Source organism: Leptodactylus fuscus, chromosome 6 (assembly GCF_031893055.1).
Source record: "Leptodactylus fuscus isolate aLepFus1 chromosome 6, aLepFus1.hap2, whole genome shotgun sequence".
NCBI lineage: Eukaryota > Metazoa > Chordata > Amphibia > Anura > Leptodactylidae > Leptodactylus > Leptodactylus fuscus.
In genome coordinates, this window is record NC_134270.1 from 121,958,214 (window position 1) to 121,982,228 (window position 24,015).

The following is a 24,015-nucleotide window of genomic DNA, read 5'->3' on the forward strand; positions in this document are numbered from 1 at the left end:
CTGGCCCCAGTACACAGTATTATGTCCCATTATGGACACACATGAACAATTATTATACTCTGAAGTCTTTTCAGACCCCAGAGTATAATAATCGGAGACCCAGAGGGATACAAACATAACAAACTACTGTTACTTACCTATCTCCCGACTCCGCTGCATTCTCCGTCACTGTCGATTTCTACGGAACAGCGGCGCGGAGAAGACATCTAAAGGTAGGAGACGAATAGCCTTTCTTAAGGCTATTCCTACGTGTTATCCAGAAAAAAATGTGTTTTAATGATAAGATCCCTTTAATAAATTTCGTAATATACTTTATTAAAGCATTTTGGATCCTTTCTGTCAAATCCTGTATTTTTATTTATTTTCCCTTGTTTCTGTATTGAGAGTTGTTTGTGTTGCTTAGGCTGACCGTCTTCCCTCCCTCCTCCTCCCCTGGAACAGATGTCAATATACAATCTAGAACCAAAATGTATATTTGGCATAGTAAAGAGTAGAACACAGTAAGAAAAACATATACAAGTGCATTTACATGTTTCATATAACCAGTATGTAGTAAGAATCCAATATAAACTATATAAAAGAATTGTTCAAATACTCAAATAAATTACTAGTTTATCTATTAATGTAATTTAATAGTATCATAGTAACTATCACATTTTAACATTTGCAAATGGTGTATGGAAAAAGAAAGGCATTAGATGGTTTATCAGAATCAAACCATCACTCGTCACAGTACCATGATTGATGTCTAAACCTTCATAGTGAACGAAGTAAGTTTTCATATCACTGCTCTATTCCCTGGTACTGACATATCTACATACATGAAAGCCTGCCAGTATACAGCAAGTAGATGTCCGAAAGCAGTAATTATGGAGGATTCCGGAATAATCATTACATAAGAAATTCACAAAGAAGATGCTTCTTGTTGGGACCTTATTCCTTGATGAAACAGCTCAGTCGATTCTTGAAGTATAGCAGACCTAGCTTAAACCTCACTTGGTCAGCATTACCTTTCCGGAAAAATTTGTACTTATTATATTTTTCCAGTAACTCTTTATCCTTTGGCTTTTCCTTACGCTGGTGTCCAATAATAATATCACTACAGATTCCAACTCTCAAGCGTCCCAATCCATCTATGAAGAACTCTGGAAGTGCGAAAATATTACAGAAATTAAGGCAATAGGATGCCAAGCAATGAAATAGGCAAAACACACGTGACCTTGTGGTGGTGGTGGGATAATCTAGTAATTTCACTTCTTAATGGGACTTTAAAGCATTGAATTATATTTGAAGGATTAAAAAAAAATCAAGTGGTTGAAGACCATTCCCATTAATATTTACCCAGACCTGTTAAGATTATTTCTACTCTGATTGTTGGAGAAACCACTGAATAGACCATTTGCAGTTGGATTTACAAATAGGGCTGGTTTAAAAGACAAGAAAACTAGTGGATTCTCCAGATGTCTCAGCGGCCAATATAGTAATGGGCCCCAAAGGTCTAGTAGCAGTATACAAATAATATCTAAAAGGTACGGTGTTGGCAAGTTAAATCTATGAAGCTAATGGTGGGTACTGGCTCTGACTGGTCCACAGTTGAAGAGTCAAATCCCTTAGAGGGTCCCTGAGCCAGGTGGGCCACCAGCACACCCTGGATTGGCAACTAGGCAAACTATACTTCATACAGATATTCATTGTACAACATCTCAATTGTGTATATTATTTAACGAACTACGAAGTTTATTTTCATATATGGCTGAAACACCGAATAACTGAGATGACATCTTGGTGCAGAGTTAGGTCTCCCTGGGCCCCATCTTCTCCATCACACTGTAGGGGCCCCTTTCTTGCACAGTCTTGCTGCTGACTGAGGTCTGCAGTTGTGTGGGAATATGTCCCCGCTCAAAATGCTAAAATGGATCTAGTTCAAGGCAAAAGCAAGGCAGCTGGCTACTGACAGGACCTCAGGAGAGAAACAATCAGAGGAAAGGGCTTTACCACAATATACTACCGAAAAATACATCTATATTGGTGACATTTTTGGAATTTGCAGATGAGTGTCAGGGAATATATGCATGCAACTGTATCGGGGCCCCTGGAATATATTTTACTGGTGGGCACTAGACTTCCCAGTCCAACATCATGTTGGTATTTATAGGACGGGAGCCCTTCCAAGTAGCTAAAATCAGAAATGGTGAGGTGTCCTACCAGTGCAGAGGCATTTGGGATAGCTAGAATTCTACTTTCAGGACTAGAGGTTACTAAGTTAATGTTTTTATGTAGTTGGCCCAGCAATTTGGGTAATCTGTACAGACTATTCTTCTTCAGTGTACTCCTATGGGATCAAAATATATATATATATATATATATATATATATATATATATATATATATATATATATATATATATTTTTTTTTGAAAATAGTGATTTATCCACTAATGGTAACCAGTTTTCTCTGAGAATACTGCAGGATATTCTGTAATGCATTTGGCTGTATGAGGTAGTTTGTAAAGTTTCTTGGCTCCAGTTCAAAAATCTGAAAAAGGGCTTCCACCTATTATGTGACTATTACAATACTAATCTTCTTATTTGATAGATCTTTTTGCCTTTTACAGGTGTCAGGGCCTGAATTTAACCTTCCCCTCCACTTCCTATAGGTGTGCCCTTGGTGATAAGATGGATGCCTCCAAAAACTGCAGTTCACCTTCTGGGTGTTCTAGTGCTTAGAGTTATACTTAATTGTATATAAAATATGACCATTACCAGTATGTGCTACTCGGCTTAGTTTTGGGTCAAATCCAACACCTAGAATTCGGTCTGTGTGGGCTAGAAAGAAGTTGACTACTCCAGCAGCCGTGCCGCAGTTAGGGAAGCCTGGGATTGTATAGTAAGTTCCTTTCTTCCAGTGTAAACAATCACCATCCTTTCCCCCTTCTTTAAGAAGGAGCGTAAAGCTAAAATAGTTTCCGGCAACATTACCTCCCACCTGCATAAAAGACAACCAGAATGAACATTAGTCAGTGCAACATGCTGAGGATTTGTAACATATGGGGAAATAGGAATATGGAGGGGGAGACATGAAACATCACAACTGGTAGTGAGAACTAAGGGGCTTATCTGCCACTATAAGACTTATTACTTATCCTTAGGGTAGATCATCAATATCTGATGAGTGGGTGGTCCGACTGAAGACACTGCAATTATTTAACAGACTGGAGGCGCTGTTTCCCTTTCATTGTTTAACTGCAATCAGACACAGTCCTCACCAAATATATGGTGCTGTGTCTGGTAAATAATGAGGGGGATACAGCAGTCAGCTGAGCAATGTGGGCATCAGGAGTCAGACCCCAATCACACTAATATTGATGCAAAAAACAGTGTACAGGCAGTGATCTACCAAGAAAATGTAACTAATTTCAGAAAAAGAACCAACATTTATATTAATGATGACCAATCCTTAAAGTGTAACTTTAACTATTCTGTAGTAAGGGGTGCGCTGAACAGTTTTTAAATATACTTTATTAAAGGGGTATTCCCACCTCGCATACTCACCAGTCTTCACTGCTGTAAAATCTTCTTTCTTCCTGGTTTCTTGCATCATTTGGTGGGCGGGGTTTCACATGCAACCTGCAGTTTAGCTCCACCCCCAAATTCATGTGTAGCTCCGCCCACCCATATTGGACTATGAAGTACAGGCAGCAGCAACTCCATTCTGTGTTACATACAGAGACTGCCTGTCTCTGCCATAATGAACACAACTGAATTAGCTAGCCTGATAACTGGGAGAACAGAAGAAATGAAAGCAGCTCCTCTCCTCTATCTGCTAACAGGAAGCTAGGTCACGTGTTGCAGACACAGGAATAGCTAGATACACAGGCTCGCTCCCGTGCACTTAGCCCCTCCTCCCTCCCCCCTGAGAGTAGCAGATACATCACTTGACTTATGACCAGATAAGTCAAGGGATGTGTCAAAAAAAAAAAAAAGAATAAAGTAAGATAGTGGACAAACAAAGCAGTTTTGCTGAAGCAATGTATTTAGGAAAAGTCTTACATCCACATTAACAAGCAGTATAGATAGGATCCTTGTAATGGGACAACCCCTTTAACGTTTTTTACTTTAATTTATCAGAACTGACAAGTGTTGTTAGGGAGATCTGATCTGTATTCAGCCTGTATTTCTAGTGTAGCTGTCCATAAACAATAGAAAAAAAAATAAGGGACACAACAGCTGCACTTGGTCATCAATATGCAGAATACAGCTGATCGGTGGCGGTGCGGTATGTCCATCCCCCTTCAGGTAGTCTTTATTACATTGATTGCCGTGTTATTTGTAAACCCTAGAAGAGGTTTCTCAGCTTCTTACCAGATCCAGGTCAGTTGCTTCAAGCACATCCACCATTTTTTCAATTATAGTTTCATTGGTAAAGACAAAATCGTCATCCACCCAGAGGAAATACTTGGTTGTCACCTGAGACACAGCAAGATTCCTGCCTGCAAACCATCCCTACATAAGAAGATAGTCAATGTTACTACATTTTGTACTTCAGAACCCAGCAGTTTTTCCATAAATGGTACAAAATATATTTTCACGAATTCTAACTAGCATAAAATATAACTTTTATTTTGATCAGCTAAAAATAATATAGCCAGGGCTATTAAAACAAACAAATAACAAACACACCAGCAGACGTGATTAGGACAACTCCCAATACACTCTTTCAGTATGTGTCCCCACAGACTGCTGGCGCAATTATATTGATTTAAATGAGCATCCAGGGAATAGTAAACTAACTCTCTGGCACATGCTAGTAAACACCACTTTATAGGTTCAAGAATAAGAGGTTGTTACTCTAGCTGCTGCCGTAGCTGTATAGGATAATCATCCCCCCATTACCCTGCTCTGATATCTTGCATAGAGCCCTGGAGCCTATTGACACTCATGCACACTTACACACATGCCACCCTATGTAAGCTAGGTGCGGCTTTTTTACAGATTAAGTGTGCATACCAAATGCTGGTCTTAGTAATTTACTGACATTTATGCTCTTTCACTATGTCCCTGCCTGTTCAAAATAAACTACAGGTATCCAGGTTTAAGATGCGCATAATAAAATCTCTCAACGCGTTTCAAAGTTAAACTTATCATCAGGAGAGGATGTAACAATCAAAAAAATAATAAAGATGTAGTTGCGGTTAAAACCGCATTTCCCGGTCCCTGATGGTGGGAGCCGGTACGGAGTGTCTGACGCTGACTACTGCAGCGCTGGGGTTTAAATAGAGCCCAGACTGCTTCTAAGGATACGCCCCCTCGACATCATTCGGGTCTCCGCCAATCAGATTGCAGAGTCTCCGTGCGGAGGATAGCTCCTCCTTCTGTGGGCGTATGTTTGCCTCCGAAGCGTCCAAAATAAACAGCGCTGTTACTGTCTATGGAAGAGGAACCCGAAGGTAGGTATATATCATATCTGACAGATATTGGGAATGAATCGCTCCACACCAAAACCCTTTATTGCCATTGATACGCAAACACACAACTCCCTGCATTTATTGGCAGGTGAAAAAGATCGTGTAGCATATAGATAGGTCTGAAAAGTGGGCAATACCCTGCGTTTATTGACGGGTAAAAATACCCGTCTAGCATACATATTCATTTAGCGGAAGTTCAAAAGGAACCATGATAGGGGGACATTTCTGAGAATCAGTCCCATCATCACTTCAGTACACTATCGATGCGAATAAAAAATAAAAAAATGTTTAATCTAATCATTTACAAGATTACTGCTACGGTAAAAGGACTTAATATGGAGTTAACCCTATCCCTACCATAGTGTACTAAGAAGAGCTATAGTGAAAGGACTTAATATGGAGTTAACCCTATCCCTACCATAGTGTACTAAGAAGAGCTATAGTGAAAGGACTTAATATGGAGTTAACCCTATCCTTACCATAGTGTACTAAGAGGGACAAGTGCCTCAAGACATGCCTTTCCCTCATTGTTCCTATTTCCTGGGTTTTTATAGGTTAGAGAAGATATCAAAATTAGTGGAGTATATCCAGCCCTACTGTCTATTTAGTCTCAAATAAATGGGGCAAAGGAAATTTGATCGTTAAGACCTTTTGGTCTTACACATTGGAATTTAAAGATCCACCTCGCCTCGTGTTGTAACAAAAGGCGATCCCAGTCACCTCCCCTTGTGGGTTCGGGTACATGTTCAATGGTTGCCACCATGGTACTGCCACACGTGGTTCGATAAAGTTTTATCCTCTTTCCTGTTGATATAACCAATATGTTCCAACACTCTCTTTTTGAACTCACGTCGGGTCTTTCCGACATAGTTGAGTGGACACGGACATGTGACACAGTAGATCATTCCTGCCGTCCGGCAGTTGATAAATTGTCTCGTATCATAATGGATGTTAGTCGTTACGCACAGTACTTGATTCCCTTTCTGTATGTGTTCACATGCCTTACATGTACCACACTTGAATGTGCCGTGTGGAATACTGCGATTTAACCACGTTTTCTCAGGTGCAGCAGGTCTAAGATGGCTATGTATTAATAGGTCACGTAGGTTCCTGCCTCTCCTGTACGTGACACTAGGTCTTTCACTCACAAGGGGTCTAACCTCTGAATCCATTGTGAGAATGTCCCAATATGATCTTAAGATATCCAGTACATTCTTATATCCCCGGTCATAATTGCCTATTAATCTGACAATTTTATTGTCACTAATCGAACGTTGTTTTGGTGTAAGTAGTTCTGTTCTATCTCTACTCTTTGCATCTTTTCTTGCTTTGAGTAGTAATGGGTTAGGGTAACCTCGTTGCCTAAATCTGGCTCCTAATTCTTCTGATTTTTCTTCAAAGTCCTCCAGGTCCGAACAATTCCTGCGAACGCGCAGAAACTGTCCCTTGGGTATGCCTCTCCTCAGGGGTGCTGGGTGATAACTATCCCACCTGAGGAGAGAATTGGTCGCTGTATCTTTACGAAATAGGTTGGTTTTCAACTTGCCAGATTCGTCGACTGTGACAGTGATGTCTAGAAAGGTGATGGTGACCGGGTCTATAGTCGAGGTGAATCTCATGTTGATGTCATTATCATTCAACTTTTCCACAAAAGTGTTAAAGCTCTCCACTGTACCTGTCCACAGAATCAGCACGTCATCAATATAACGTAGCCAGAGCGAGATATATGGAGTCCATTGTTCGTGCTCTTCTGTAAAGACGAGGCGCTCCTCCCACCAGCCCAAAAATAAATTAGCATAAGTCGGGGCTGCAGAGCTCCCCATAGCGGTCCCCCGCTGCTGGTGGAAGAAGCGCCCGTCAAACGTAAAGTAGTTTCTAGTCAGCACGAATTCTAGGAGCTCCAAAATAAACTCGCCATGGTCTGTTAGCTGAGTTCTCCTACTCTGTAGGAAGTATCTAATCGCCGCACACCCCTTGTCATGCGGGATCGAACTATATAATGCTTCAACGTCTAGAGACGCTAGAAACGAACCTGGTGGAAGATGGACGTCCTGTAATTGTCTCAGGACGTCCATCGTGTCTCGGGCATAGGAGGAAAGAGATGACACGAAAGGGCGAAGCACCCTATCTAAATAGATGCCCGCCCCCTGCGTCAGTCCCCCTATGCCCGAGACAATGGGTCTTCCTTTAAGGGGAGATACCCCTTTGTGGAGCTTCGGAAGGCTGTAGAAAGTAGGCACAGTGGGAGTTCTATTTTCCATGAACGCCAGTTCTTTTTTGTCAATGAGGCCAATTTCAAGGGCCCTTTTGAGGATGGAGTCTAATTCCCTTTTGAAAATACTTGTAGGGTTGCTATCAAGGACTCGATAAGTCTCTTGATCTTCTAACAGTGACAAACACATTTTCACGTATGTATCTCTATCCATCAATATAACGTTCCCGCCTTTATCTGACGGTTTAATAACAATTTTATCGTTATTTGATAGATCCTTTAGAGCCATCATTTCTGTACGTGTCAGGTTGTTGCCTTTCATTAGGTCAGATGTTTCTACCCTAGTCAGGTCCCTGATCACCAACTGTTCAAAGATTTCAATGGAGCTATTTTCAAAGACCGGGGGTGCGCTAGTACTCTTTGGTTGGAGGCTTGTGAGTGACTTTGTCTCCTCTATGCCCTCCCCCTCCCTCCATAGTTCTTCCAACAGTTTAAGATTTTCAAAATCCTCAGGGTCTATCCCCAACTCCTCACATTTTTTCTTATTAATTGCGTTCATGTATTTCATCCATTTTAGCTTTCGTGTGAATAATGAAATGTCCTTTACCCATGAAAATAAGTCAAATTGCACTGTTGGCACAAATGACAGGCCTTTTTTGAGTACATTATGTTCCTCCGATGTTAATTCATGGCTTGAAAGATTAACCACCTGCATTTCGTTAGTTCTATTTAGTGTTTCACAAAGGGGATTGCTCTTTATTATTTCTGAGGTGGATTTGGTTCTCCCCGACCCCGTAAAAAATACTGTGTGATCGGGGGACCCCTTGATAAAAGTAGGCCCCTTGTGCCTACTTTCTACAGCCTTCCGAAGCTCCACAAAGGGGTATCTCCCCTTAAAGGAAGACCCATTGTCTCGGGCATAGGGGGACTGACGCAGGGGGCGGGCATCTATTTAGATAGGGTGCTTCGCCCTTTCGTGTCATCTCTTTCCTCCTATGCCCAAGACACGATGGACGTCCTGAGACAATTACAGGACGTCCATCTTCCACCAGGTTCGTTTCTAGCGTCTCTAGACGTTGAAGCATTATATAGTTCGATCCCGCATGACAAGGGGTGTGCGGCGATTAGATACTTCCTACAGAGTAGGAGAACTCAGCTAACAGACCATGGCGAGTTTATTTTGGAGCTCCTAGAATTCGTGCTGACTAGAAACTACTTTACGTTTGACGGGCGCTTCTTCCACCAGCAGCGGGGGACCGCTATGGGGAGCTCTGCAGCCCCGACTTATGCTAATTTATTTTTGGGCTGGTGGGAGGAGCGCCTCGTCTTTACAGAAGAGCACGAACAATGGACTCCATATATCTCGCTCTGGCTACGTTATATTGATGACGTGCTGATTCTGTGGACAGGTACAGTGGAGAGCTTTAACACTTTTGTGGAAAAGTTGAATGATAATGACATCAACATGAGATTCACCTCGACTATAGACCCGGTCACCATCACCTTTCTAGACATCACTGTCACAGTCGACGAATCTGGCAAGTTGAAAACCAACCTATTTCGTAAAGATACAGCGACCAATTCTCTCCTCAGGTGGGATAGTTATCACCCAGCACCCCTGAGGAGAGGCATACCCAAGGGACAGTTTCTGCGCGTTCGCAGGAATTGTTCGGACCTGGAGGACTTTGAAGAAAAATCAGAAGAATTAGGAGCCAGATTTAGGCAACGAGGTTACCCTAACCCATTACTACTCAAAGCAAGAAAAGATGCAAAGAGTAGAGATAGAACAGAACTACTTACACCAAAACAACGTTCGATTAGTGACAATAAAATTGTCAGATTAATAGGCAATTATGACCGGGGATATAAGAATGTACTGGATATCTTAAGATCATATTGGGACATTCTCACAATGGATTCAGAGGTTAGACCCCTTGTGAGTGAAAGACCTAGTGTCACGTACAGGAGAGGCAGGAACCTACGTGACCTATTAATACATAGCCATCTTAGACCTGCTGCACCTGAGAAAACGTGGTTAAATCGCAGTATTCCACACGGCACATTCAAGTGTGGTACATGTAAGGCATGTGAACACATACAGAAAGGGAATCAAGTACTGTGCGTAACGACTAACATCCATTATGATACGAGACAATTTATCAACTGCCGGACGGCAGGAGTGATCTACTGTGTCACATGTCCGTGTCCACTCAACTATGTCGGAAAGACCCGACGTGAGTTCAAAAAGAGAGTGTTGGAACATATTGGTTATATCAACAGGAAAGAGGATAAAACTTTATCGAACCACGTGTGGCAGTACCATGGTGGCAACCCTGAAACTTTGAAGTTTCAGGGTATTGAACATGTACCCGAACCCACAAGGGGAGGTGACTGGGATCGCCTTTTGTTACAACACGAGGCGAGGTGGATCTTTAAATTCCAATGTGTAAGACCAAAAGGTCTTAACGATCAAATTTCCTTTGCCCCATTTATTTGAGACTAAATAGACAGTAGGGCTGGATATACTCCACTAATTTTGATATCTTCTCTAACCTATAAAAACCCAGGAAATAGGAACAATGAGGGAAAGGCATGTCTTGAGGCACTTGTCCCTCTTAGTACACTATGGTAAGGATAGGGTTAACTCCATATTAAGTCCTTTCACTATAGCTCTTCTTAGTACACTATGGTAGGGATAGGGTTAACTCCATATTAAGTCCTTTTACCGTAGCAGTAATCTTGTAAATGATTAGATTAAACATTTTTTATTTTTTATTCGCATCGATAGTGTACTGAAGTGATGATGGGACTGATTCTCAGAAATGTCCCCCTATCATGGTTCCTTTTGAACTTCCGCTAAATGAATATGTATGCTAGACGGGTAGTTTTACCCGTCAATAAACGCAGGGTATTGCCCACTTTTCAGACCTATCTATATGCTACACGATCTTTTTCACCTGCCAATAAATGCAGGGAGTTGTGTGTTTGCGTATCAATGGCAATAAAGGGTTTTGGTGTGGAGCGATTCATTCCCAATATCTGTCAGATATGATATATACCTACCTTCGGGTTCCTCTTCCATAGACAGTAACAGCGCTGTTTATTTTGGACGCTTCGGAGGCAAACATACGCCCACAGAAGGAGGAGCTATCCTCCGCACGGAGACTCTGCAATCTGATTGGCGGAGACCCGAATGATGTCGAGGGGGCGTATCCTTAGAAGCAGTCTGGGCTCTATTTAAACCCCAGCGCTGCAGCAGTCAGCGTCAGACACTCCGTACCGGCTCCCACCATCAGGGACCGGGAAATGCGGTTTTAACCGCAACTACATCTTTATTATTTTTTTGATTGTTACATCCTCTCCTGATGATAAGTTTAACTTTGAAACGCGTTGAGAGATTTTATTATGCGCATCTTAAACCTGGATACCTGTAGTTTATTTTGAACAGGCAGGGACATAGTGAAAGAGCATAAATGTCAGTAAATTACTAAGACCAGCATTTGGTATGCACACTTAATCTGTAAAAAAGCCACACCTAGCTTACATAGGGTGGCATGTGTGTAAGTGTGCATGAGTGTCAATAGGCTCCAGGGCTCTATGCAAGATATTAGAGCAGGGTAATGGGGGGATGATTATCCTATACAGCTACGGCAGCAGCTAGAGTAACAACCTCTTATTCTTGAACCTATAAAGTGGTGTTTACTAGCATGTGCCAGAGAGTTAGTTTACTATTCCCTGGATGCTCATTTAAATCAATATAATTGCGCCAGCAGTCTGTGGGGACACATACTGAAAGAGTGTATTGGGAGTTGTCCTAATCACGTCTGCTGGTGTGTTTGTTATTTGTTTGTTTTAATAGCCCTGGCTATATTATTTTTAGCTAATCAAAATAAAAGTTATATTTTATGCTAGTTAGAATTCGTGTGTTTAAAGGTAGCATTTTGTGCCCCTCTTTGTCAAATACAAAATATATTTTATATAGTAAATAATATCTGATATCTGTGGATATAGTGAATAGAACATTCAGAACCAATAGATGAAAATCTCATCTAACATTTGTTTGTCTTTTATCCTATCTATTGGTTATTTTTTATAGCCTGAACCTAACAGTTCTCAGTGATAACAAAAGAGTTACCCCATATGAAGAATGTAAAGGTAGCTCCATGGGTGTCTGCCACTGGGCCTGCTGGAAGTTATCATTTCTCAAGAGCACTGACTATAACTACATGTTGTAGATCCAATGTCGAACTGGGATGTCTAGGGCCCACCAGTAAAATTGTCTCTAGGGGCCCATTGCCAGAACCCATACAAATCAGCTGTACCGACACAGGCTACAGGTAATAACAATGCCCTGCTGCTCAACCACCATATGATGTGCTCCACTGCACTACCTAAACCCACCACTACACTATGTATGGCAAGCGAATATCGTGGCTCCTAGAATTGTTAACATTAACATGGCCCATGCAACTATAGTACACACAACTGCCGTTATCAAAAATAAGGTGAGTCAGCAGCACCCAGCATGGAAACAATGCTGGGAGCTGCATGTTCTGGTAAACATCTGATCTGCAGGGTCCTAGCAGTGTAACAGATCTAAGGGCTAAGTGTAGATCTAGCACCCTGGGCACCTGCTGATCAACTGTTTGAAGGGACTATGGTGCTTTTGTGAGCATCTTCACTCTTTTGCTGTTTACACTGCACAGATCTTCTTAATATTGAACATGCATTGTAATTACAGCCTGTGATAAGATTACATTTCTGCTATAAAATTGTAATATGCTTCACTGTATCCCCCACAAGGAATAATATGCTCCACAGTGGCTCCCACACAATATGATATACTGTACAGTGGCCCCCACACAGTATGATATGCTCCACAGTGGCCCCACGCATTATAATATCACGACAAGGTTATTTGTTCACCTGAGAAATATTTCCTTTCAGACTATATAAGTCCAAACTATACCTTAAACATATGATCAGGAGTCAGATAAGAATGTTATATCTGTGCACTTTATAGCTACATCATTACATGTATAAGTGGCCGCATGTGAACAAACCTTTGCAAATGGCATAATATATTGCTCTACATTGGGGTCGTCAATCTTCTCAGGCGTATCATTGTCATCAGCCACAATGACCTTCATGTCAGGATAATATTGACGTATGCTCTTTAACAAAACCCGCAGCTTGTCGTAGCGCAGAAACGTCTTGGTGGTGATGGTGACCAGGTCACTAATGTTGTTTTCTGTAAACAGAAGCATCAGGTTATATAACATTATGTGTACAGGTAGGTTCACCAGGACATCCCCTTGTCTAGATTACAGTAGCTTTGTAAGCACTTTTCCTCAATAAGGAAGAGCTGTAGTATAAGACACAATCCATAGACAAGAGTGGTACAGTTATTGGGCTGGGTACATTAACCCTTTCATGCCTCTGCTAATTTTCATTTTTGCATTTCCGTTTTTCTCTCTCCCCATTCCAAGAGCCATAATTTTTAAAATTTTTAGTCCAAGAGTCACATGATGGCTTATTGTTTGCAAAACCAATTGTACTTTGTAATGGCACCATTCAATATCCTATACAATGTACTGGGAATATGGAAAAAAAATTCTGAATGAGGTGGAATTGGAAAAAAAAATACATTTGCTCCAAATTCTTATGGATTTAACTGTTAAAGCATTCACTGTGTGGCAAAAGTGACATGTTATCTGTATTCTGTGGGTCAGTACGAGGCCACTTTATTAGTCAGTCACCAGGACGAGAAGAAGAACAACATTTTTCCACTGATTCATATCCTGGAAAAGATGCTTTTAAATCTGTCTGTTCAGGGGACTGGAGATGTGGCGCCTACATCTCACGGCCACATGAGCCCTGTGGGGGCTGAACTGGAAGAAGAGAAGGAGGACATTGGAGCATAAGTAATGTGTAACAAAATGGGTGGTTTTTCTACATGGCTGACAGGAGAGGAGGAGCAGAAGCAACTGAAACAGCAAGAGGGAGATGAGGAAGACACACCGTGGCAGTATGCAGTGAAGATCGATGCAGGGAGTCCCTCCAAGTTACTTGAGCAAATGGCCCGATGCATGCTCACTTGCTTGTGTAGTGACAGTCGAATTGTCACCATTCGGAAGAGGGATGACTACTGGCTCTCCGCCATGTTAGACCCTCGCTACTGGTCAAAATGAGGGTCTTTTTTTTGCACCCGCTGAGAGAGAGAACAAGCTGAACTACAATAGAGACATCCTATGTAGAAAGTTGGCCGCTACCTATATGCGCCATCATCCATCCTCTCGCTTGTCCGACCCGGGGGTCCCTGAGCACTCACCTTGAACTGCCATGGCAGCTGTGTGTGTGTGTGTGTGTGTGTGGGGGGGGGGACAGGAGCAGTACCAGGTCCATCAGCACCAGCCTGAGCTTAGAGTCACTGATGAGCAACGTTCTTCACCCACATAGTGAAGAAACTACTCACCAACAGCTAGACATACGACAGAACCTGAACCTGCAAGTGGTGGCAATACTTGGAGTACACCCTGTCACTCATCATTTCTGGCCGCAACTGGCCGAGTTTGCTCACGGAAAAACTGTCCTTCCTGGCCAGTAGTGTGGCATCGGAGTGGATGTTTATTGCGGTGGGGGCCATAGTTATCTTAAGAAGAACTCGCCTGTCCACCCAAAACTTGACCTTTGTGAAGGTGAACCAGCCAGGATTTCCACCCACCAATGCCTGATACATCAGATTAAATAATTCATGCTGCCTCACCCAAACCTTGACAAAAGAGACAGGTTTCTTCTGGCTACCTGCCTCAGTTACTATTCTGATGCTGCCACCCATCTGATGCCAAGTGCTCCTTCCTACAGCCACCATCGTGAGCGGGTACTATTTATGCCACACAACTCCCCACTCTGTCTGTCATATGTGTGTCATACTGACTCACTGTATTGTTTGACTACCACAGCAGACTCCCCTTGTGTGTTCTGCAAGGTTTGGTGTTCTACACCACTATACAGGCACTTTGCATCCAGGAAATAGCTGTTTCTTAATGCTATTCGCTGAAATAAATTTGGATACAATCAAATTTTTTTTGTGAAATCCGGCGAAGGAGCAGAATCGAATTTTTGAAAACTTTGCTCATCTCTAGTGATAACAGTAGATAAAATGATCAGCTGATCGCTAGAAAATCTTTATTTGGAAAACAAATTGTTCACATACTACTGTAGTTCACATAGTTCAGTTCAAGTACTGATGGTGGCACCATGAGCCTTAGGCATCCAAAGCTTGTTCTCCAATCCCAGACTTGATTCCAAAAATATGAAATAACCACAGAAATTGGACTCATCATAAATTTAACAAAGACATTTTATTATGATTAATAAAAATATGCACAACAAAAATTGACACAATACAAAGACATATAGGGGAACCAATGCTATCTCACAAAAATGCACGTGGTAAATGTGTATGTGCGTACTAACAAGTGCAAATGACGTGCAAATGACAAGTGCAAATTGCGATTTCACGTGGTACGTGGTCTTTTACATGTCATAACTTATGCTGTTTAGGTTTATGGTGTATGGTTAGCTTCAATACATTTTTGAGCAGAGTTCAGTCACTATGACTCTATTGCACATTATTGCATGCATGGTAATTTTTGCATCTCTACTGACGCTATTTATTTACATTACCATACCCTATCATACGGCTTTTTGCTTTTTCATGTCATTTGCACTTGTTAGTACACACATACACATTTACCACGTGCATTTTTTTGAGGTAGCATTGGTTCCCCTATATGTCTTTGTATTGTGTCAATTATTGTTGTGCATATTTTTATTAATCATAATAAACTTTCTTTGTTTTATTTATGATGAGTCCAATTTCTGTGGTTTATAATATTCATCTTTGATTATCATCTACATTTTTGCCTTGAATGGCATGTTATTCTTTTCAAAAATATGAAATGCAAAATGCATTGTATTCAGATGATAATTGGGGGTATAGGCATATCATCCACTGTATTCCTCATAAAAGATGGGATCAGTTTGGGTGCCTGGTATATTTTGATAAAAAAAACAATACGTTTATGTTTTTAATGTACATTACCTTTTCCTGGGTCATGTAAGCGTGGCATTGGTGGCTGCCGAATTGAAATTGGTATCTGAGCCGTGTGTTCATTCAAAGTAAACTTCACTGCAGAACAAAAACATAAAGATATATTCCTAAAGACTGCTGGAAGTAATCTGTTATCACGTGTGATCCTATTTTATGTATTGTTGTCCCGTCCCCCCCCCCCCCCACATCTCAGTATAATTCACAGCTAAACTCTAACTACACACGGGGAGCGGAAGGGTGGATTTTGGCAGCGAGAGTGACGTGGGGAGCCACGTCATTCTCTGGCCAAAATACGCCTGCCACGACTGTTGTGGATTCCGACAGTCGCTGTTTCCCCCTCCGGAGTAGGCTCAAATGAATGGGCTGGCTCTGGAGGTTGCTACCGCGAAGCGGACGCCACGGGACAATGAGCCGCGGAATCCGCCTGAAGGCTGTATTCACACAGAGTAACGCCAGGCATTTTTTGTGTGTTTTTTGCACATAGCACCGCGTTAAGGCCGCGTAGCGCCGCGTTAAGGCCGCGTATACGCGGCGTTAACGCCGCGCTATTTTGCGGTGGCGTTGACCGGCGTTAACGCGGCGTATACGCGGCGCTACGCGGCACTATGTGCAAAAAACACACAAAAAAAGCCTGGCGTTACTCTGTGTGAATACAGCCGAAGAAAGGGCAGCTCGCTTCTTTTTTCTGGTAGCGGCAACATGCCGCTAGAGGAAAAAAGAAAACTAGCGGTCTCCATAGACCACCATTGTGAGGGAGCTGATTATGACGTGGATTCCTCTGCCCCCTCTGTGCCCGTGTGAACTAGCCCTAATGCCTCACAAACAAATATATGTGTATATGTGCTATGTAGGGGCCTTTAATAGAAGAAGAAACATATCTTTTTGGGCAAAAGCTGATGAAGTGCTAAGATAATCATCTTTTTATGGATATGCTAATGAGTCTGCAAGTGCACTGGGGGTGGGACCTGATTTACCAGCTTTATCCAATGCTCAATTGTCCATTGCCCCCTTTAACTGTGATTGATATTTTCAGTTCTGTCTGCAGCAGGGTTGTCTGTAGATAAATTTGACAAATCAGGTCCTGACCAAAGTGCATGCACAGTCTGATTTTCAGATCTATAAAAAGATGCTTATCTTTGCATCAATTTGTGGCCACAGTGGCATGTATCTGCCAATATTAACTGCCTCAACATGGCACTAGTATTATTTTGGGAGATATTTTGGACCTACTGACTTCCTTTACAATAAGTTTCTCATACTTCCTTACAGTGGCGTAACTACCGGGATAGCAGGGGTAGCGGCTGCCACAGGGCCCGGGACATTAGGGGCTCAGCGACAGCCGCTACCCTTGCGCATGGTCGGACTGTCCTCATTTTGCCAAAGCAGATGCACTGGTCGGGGGCCCGAAGCTGTACATGATATTCAATTTGTGTACATGATCAGACTATTTGTTCATATATTTAGCTAATTGCTCACACTAATTCTTATCTGTTTAGTCCTCTGGTGTTGTTTGTGTTTTATGTTGGCTAATTACATCTATCCTGCTAAATGAAATTTTAATATTTTTCAAATAAATATTATAATATTTTTACTATTTTGTGTTTATTCTTGTCTTGGCCGTTTGTTCTCTTTGGGAAGTTGTGTATGCTCTATGTAATATGAGGAAATTTTTGTGTGTTTACCTATTGTTAATGGAAAGGGGTCCAGCTGGTCCCCTTTCCAAAGCATGCCAGTCCAGGGAAGGTGACAAAAAATAAATAAAAAAAAAAACACTTATACTCACTTGTCCTGAGCTCAGCATACTGTCTGACACTCTTCAGGCCAGTGACTGATCTCACTTCTGGGGCCTGTGATTGGCATGATGATGTCATTATGATGGCGCGCCCCAGGTGACCGCTGAGATCTAATCACAGGCCCCAGCAGTGACGTCTGGGGCACATAACATCAGTTGCCAAAGAGACGATGACCAAGGAGGATGGGAAAGACAGCTGGACAAACCAAAGATGCCCAGGAGAGGTCAGGCAAGGTGAGTATAAATGTTTCTTATTTCTAATTGCTTCCCCTGAGACTCTACTTATTATACTCTGGGGTCTGAAGTCATTTTTCCAGCCCTAACTCATCTCTTCAACTATCCCTAACCAATGGATCCTTCCCCTCCGCCTTCAAACATGTCCCCATCACTCCTATACTTAAGAAACTGTCCCTCGACCCGTCCTCTCCAGCCAACTATCGCCTCAAAACTGCTTGAGCAACATGTTCCCTCTGAACTATCCTCCTATATCTTGTTCAACTTGCTCTCTGACAGACTACAGACAGGCTTCAGACCTCGTCACTCCACAGAAACTGCCCTAACCGAAGTCACTAATGACCTTCTAACTGCCAAAGCCTAGCATCACTCCTCTGTCCTCCTCCTCCTTGACCTCTTGTCTGCCTTTGACACAGTCAACCACTCCTTTTTGTTAGAAATGCTCTCATCCTTTGGCATCTCAGACCTGGCCCTTTCCTGGATCTCCTCATACCTCACCAACCGCACATTCGGTATCTCACACTCGCGCACCACCTCCTCGCCACGCCCTCTTTCTGTAGGTGTCCCCCAAGTTTCCATCCTAGGACCCCTCTTGTTCTCTATCTACACCAACTACAATTGCTATGCTGATGACACTCCCACTTTCTCAAACTGAACATGGAGAAAACAGAATTCCTCATCTTTGCCCCACCCCGTATGGCCCCCCTACCTGACCATCTATCAGAGTTAATGCAACCACGCTTACCCCTGTCCCACAGGTCCCCTGCCTTGGGATAACCCTGGACTCTGACCTATCCTCCAAATCGCACACAGAAACCCTCAACACCTTTTGCCGTCTCCAACTCAAGAACATCCATCAAATCCGCTCCTTCTTCACCCCTGAAACCACAAAGATGCTAGTTCATGCCCTCATTATCTTCCGCTTATACTACGGTAACACCCTTCTCCATTGTCTCCCTGCAAATACTCTTGTCCCCCTCCAGTCCACCTTAAACTGTGCTGCTCGCTTAATACATCTCTATCCCTGTTCTTCATTGACTGCTGCCCTTTGCCATTCCCTTCACTGGTTAGCCATTCCCCAGTGAATAGAGTTCCAAATACTAATGGTGACATATAAAGCCATCCACAACCTGTCCCCTCCATATATCTCTGACCTAATCTCCCGCTACCTGCCCACACGTAACCTCAGATCTTCCAAAGACCTTCTACTCCACTCTGTTCTTATCTGCTCTTCATACAACCGTCTTTAAGATTTCTCCAGTGCATCCCCCATACTCTGGAAGTCCTTACCAAGACACAAGCTTCAAGAAGGTCCTGAAGACTTACCTATTCAGGAAGGTCTCCAAGTTCCAATAACACTACTGTCACCACACCGCTATCTGAATAGTCTCTCCCCTCACCTTCTGTCTGTATCCCTCTTCCCTCATGGATTGTATGCCCTTGCGGGCAGGGCCTTCTATCCCACTGTGCCAGTTAGTCGCAACGGGCCACTGTGGAGCCCATAATACTGTGTGGGACCACTGCAGAGCATGTAATACTGTGTGTGGGGGCCACTGTGGAGCACATAATACTGTGTGAGGGCCACTGCGGACCATATAATACTGTGTGGGAGCCACTCTCGAGCATATAATATTGTGTGGAGGCCACTCGAGCACATAATACTGTGTGGGGGTGCAAATTATATTATCCTAGTATTGTTTACATGCCAGGAGCTGCATTGCTCACTCACCGTATTCTTGATAACTGCAGATGTAGGTACTACAGCTGTATCTCTTTCAAGTATCTGAGATATCGCTGCAGAACCCATAACCATCACTATAAAGAATTCGCTCTAGGGAGGAAGTAGCGGGCCAAGGAGAAAAGTTTGCATCGGAGCCCACAAGACCTTATTTACGCCACTGCAGTCAAGTAGTAATTAAAAGTCAAAAAGATGTAGATTTTAGTGACATCTTACCAATATCCAGACTATCAATGTCATACACTGTGCTAGTATACGTGATAGACTTCAGAATGAGATTTAATATACGGATGTTGCTGGTACTTATAGTCATATTTTTTGCTCCTTTGCCATGAACCTGACATTTTGTTGTCCCATTTATATTTACTAGAGTGTCAAGGATTCCCAGAGATGCCTCAAGAGATACCTGCAGCAGAGGAAGACATGGATGGATAAATAATGTAGAAAGATATACTATAGTGACACATAAATGGAAGGATGAATACAAATAGTTTTGTTCTGCTTTTTGACTTTTGGATACTGTACCGTATATTTTGGCAGATCTGCATTAACCTGCAGTCCTGAAAAAAAAAATAGAGAACCATTATATATACAGATTATCCACAAATAGAGGTAGGAAACATAAGTATATGATATACTGAGACACTCTGCACAAAGAGTCCCAAACAGGACTGGCCTGTGTTTTACTTTACCCTATGAGGACATGGTGCTTTTCAGTTTTTGTGTTCTTTTTTTTTTTTACTATCTGCCTTCCAAAAGCAATACCTTTTTATCTTTCCATTCACAGAGATGTGTGAGGGCTTATTTTTTTTGTGCGACAAATTGTATTTTATAATAGCACCATTTACTAGTCAAATCAAATCAAATCAAAAAAGCTTTATTGGCATGTCCGAATAGGTATTTGGCATTGCCAAAGCTAGCAAAGTGGGCGGTGGGGGGGGGGAGTTGGTTTCAGGTGGGTGAGTGGTGGGTATGGGGGGGTGGGGGGGTGGTTTGGGTTATAACAGTCCATGGAGTCTCATCTTCCTCTTAGTTGGTGACCGCTATATGGGGAGGTGGGGTTGGAGGTGGGGTTGGAGTGGGGTGGGGCGGATGTATTGGGATAAATATAACAGTCCGTGGAGTCTCATCTTCCTCTTGTTTGGTGACAGCTGGACACGTATTGGGCAGCGATCTCCACAGTGGCCTCTTCTTCTCCCAGTAGGATGTAGAGTTTCCTCTTCTCGTCTGCAGATATGAAATCTGGGATGTGGGCAGAGAGTCTTTGGTAGTAGACGGCCCTCACAGCTGAGTATTTGGTGCAGTGTAGCAGGAAGTGGGTCTCGTCTTCTAGGGACCCCTGGTCACAGTGCTGGCACAGTCTGTTCTCCCGTGGCTTGTACGTCTGCCTGTATCGCCCCGTCTCTATCTCTAGGTTGTGGGTGCTCAGTCTGTACCGGCTCAGAGTCTGTCTGTGCTTGGGGTGGCGTATTCTCTCCAGGTAGGTGGCCATGGTGTAGTCCCTTTGTAGGGATTGGTACACGGTGAGTTTCTTGGAGTTATTTATTTTGTTTCTCCATTCTTCAATGTACCACTCTCTGTTTGCCTCTGTGGTCGCCTTTATTTCGGCCTTGGTTATCATCTGTTGGTGTTTTTGGTTTGGTGGTTGTCTGTTTGGTTGGTGAGTGTTTGGTTTGCTCAGGTGGCTTAGCCATGCTTGGTGGTGGTAGGAGTCGGGCTTGCTCCCCTGGATGTGTGCCTGGAAAGCTAGCGCCCTCTTCTGTATGGTGAGCCATAGGAGGAGTCTGCCTAGCTCTGCCCTGCAGGCCATGTTGGAGGTGTTGCGATGGACCTGGAGCATGTATTTGCAGAACTCCAGATGGAAGTTCTCTGTTGGGCTGGAATCCCACTTTGACTGGTCTGGGTAGGTGGCTGGGCCCCAGACCTCGCTGCCATAGAGAAGGATCGGGTAGATGACTGCGTCAAATATCTTCAGCCAGACCCTCACCGGTGGTTTGAGGTGGTACAGTTGTCTTCTGATGGCGTAGAAGGTTCTGCAGGATTTTGCTTTCAGGGTTTCTATTGCTGCTTTGAAGCTTCCTGATTGGCTGAGCTCCAGCCCCAGGTAGGTGTAGCTGTTGGTTTTCTCCAGTGTGGAGCCGTTCAGTGTGAATTGTGGGGTGGTGGAGGCTTTATTGTGGCCCTTCTTCTGAAATACCATGACTTTGGTCTTCTTGTGGTTGATGGGTAGAGCCCATGTGGTGCTGAATTTTTCCAGCACTGACAGGCTTTCTTGGAGGTCTTTCTCGGTGGGGGCCAGGAGTAGGAGGTCGTCGGCGTATAGCAGGAACTTCACCTCCCGGTCGTTCAGGGTGAGGCCTGGGGTTGGTGAGGCCTCCAGGGCTGTAGCCAGTTCATTGATGTAGATGTTGAAGAGCGTTGGGCTCAGGCTACAGCCTTGTCTGACCCCTCGGGCCTGTTGGAAGTATGCTGTCCTTTTCCCATTCACCTTCACACTGCACTGGTTTCCGGTGTAGGAGCTCTTGATGACGTTGTACGTTCTTCCTCCTATTCCACTCTCTAGGAGTTTTAGGAGTAGGCCTGGGTGCCATACTGAGTCGAACGCCTTCTTAAAGTCTACGAAGCAGGCGAATATCTTGCCTCTTCTGGTGTTGTGGACGTGCGTCTTGATGAGGCTGTGCAGGGTGTAGATATGGTCTGTGGTGCGGTGGTTAGGCATGAACCCTGCTTGGCTCTTGCTGAGGAACCCGTGTTGTGTGAGGAAGGTGAGGATTCTGTTATTGATGATGCTGTTGAACAGTTTCCCCAGCGTGCTGCTGACGCAGATCCCTCTGTAGTTGTTGGGGTCGTATTGGTCCCCATTCTTGTAGATGGGGGTTATGAGCCCTTTGTTCCAGTCTTCGGGGAAGTGTCCAGCATTGAGCACGAGGGTGAATAGCTTTGCCAGTGCCGCGTGTATTGCTGGAGGGCTGTATTTGATTATCTCTGGTAGGATGCCGTCAGGGCCACTGGCCTTTTTGCCTTTCAGCAGGGCAATTCTTTCCTGTATATCTTTTATGGTGATTGGTGAGTCCAGAGGGTTCTGGAAGTCTTTGATGACTTTCTCCATGTCCCTCAGTTTGGTGATTATCTGTTGCTGTTCTGGAGTTAGTTCTTCTTCTGGGATGTTTTTGTAGAGACCTCTGAAGTAGTTGAGCCAGATATTGCCATTTTGGATGTGGAGGGAGTTTTTCTTGGGTTTTGTGCCCATGTGGTACCAGGTTTCCCAGAATGAGCTGTCCTGGAGGGAGTCCTCTAGTTGCTCTATTTTGTGGGAGAGGTACCTCTGTTTCTTCTCTCTGAGGGTGCCCTTGTATTGCTTGCATAGATTGTTGTAGGCTTCCCTCACCTCCGTGTTGTTGGGGTCCCTGTGTTTTTGGTTGGAGGCTGTTCCTAGGGTATGGTGTAGTGCTCTGCAGTCGCTGTCGAACCATTTGTGGGACTGTTTGTTGGTTTGTCTTATTGGTTTGGTTCGTTTCAGGCCTGCTAGTTCTGCTGTGGTCTGTAGGATGTACTTGAGATCCTTCACAGCTCTGGTGACTCCCTGTTGGTCTGGCTGATAGGTGTTTGTATGGAAGTTTGTGAGCAGTGTCAATTTCGGGTCGGTTGATTACGTTGGTATATTCTATGGCCTGGTGGTTGGCCCATTTGAAATGTCTTGGTAAGTTGTAGAGGCCGGACTGTTGGGGCTCATGTGTGGGTGTTTTGTTCATGGATCTCATGTATAGTAGGATCTGGTTGTGGTCTGATAGATGGGAGTCAGGTGCGATTGTGAAGTCTTCAATGTCTGACAAGTCTGCGTCTGTAATGGCTGTTGCCCACTTGAGAGTTTAGTGTGAAGCATCCTCTGCAGTCGCCTGTGACACGTGCGTTTATTATGTACAGTCCTAGGCTTCGGCACATGTTCAGCAGTTGTCTCCCACTCTTGTTGACAATTCTATCTTGGCTGTTTCTTCTTGTCTGTGTGGGTTCTGGGTGGTGGATCTCACTACCGTGCGTATGTGGGTTGTCGTCAGGGGGCAGGTAGTCTATCTCTGTGCCTGTCCTTGCATTCAGGTCTCCGCATATTAGTACTCTGCCTTTGGGTTGGAAATGGGCGGCTTCCCTTTGTAGGACCTCGTAAGTGTCGGGGTCGTGGTAGGGGGACCCTGGTGGGGGCATATATACTGCACAGAGATAGATGTCCTGCTGGCCGCTGAAGATGGAGCTGCTTATTTTTATCCACATGTGATTAGTTCCACGTTTGGTAGCTTTTACGTGTTCTTTGAGCGCCTCCTTGTACCATATTAGTATGCCTCCTGAGTGGCGGCCATGTTTGGTGGTTTTATTTTTCTGGGCGGGCACTGAGAATTCCTTGTAGCCCATGGGCGTTAGGGACTCGTCTTCTGCCCGGGTCCATGTCTCTAGGAGGATTTGGATG

The 24,015-nt window shown here is 43.6% G+C and overlaps 2 protein-coding genes across 2 annotated transcripts in view; both read right to left on the reverse strand.

Moving 5' to 3' along the window:
* Positions 1–24,015, reverse strand: part of ZNF281 (zinc finger protein 281) — a 523,665-nt gene that overhangs the window by 357,179 nt on the left and 142,471 nt on the right. The gene's annotated exons all lie outside the window — the stretch shown is intronic.
* LOC142209653 (beta-1,4 N-acetylgalactosaminyltransferase 2-like) lies at positions 925–15,843 on the reverse strand. The gene is made up of 5 exons (XM_075278676.1): positions 15,784–15,843; positions 12,740–12,927; positions 4,362–4,502; positions 2,763–2,985; positions 925–1,145 (listed from the first exon to the last, which is right to left on the reverse strand). The coding sequence occupies exons 1-5, from the start codon at positions 15,809–15,811 to the stop codon at positions 934–936; spliced, it is 792 nt and encodes a 263-aa protein (XP_075134777.1). The 5' UTR covers positions 15,812–15,843; the 3' UTR covers positions 925–933.

What these genes read in the sequence shown, in the direction of transcription:
- LOC142209653 (XM_075278676.1), bottom strand. Translation starts at nt 15,811, where the DNA reads ATGCCACGCTTACATGACCCAGGAAAAG. An exon ending in AAGCAACTGACCTGGATCTG is followed by an intron (nt 2,986 to 4,361) that starts GTAAGAAGCTGA and finishes TCTTTTATGCAG; the next exon opens with GTGGGAGGTAATGTTGCCGG. An exon ending in AAGCCGAGTAGCACATACTG is followed by an intron (nt 1,146 to 2,762) that starts GTAATGGTCATA and finishes TCGCACTTCCAG; the next exon opens with AGTTCTTCATAGATGGATTG.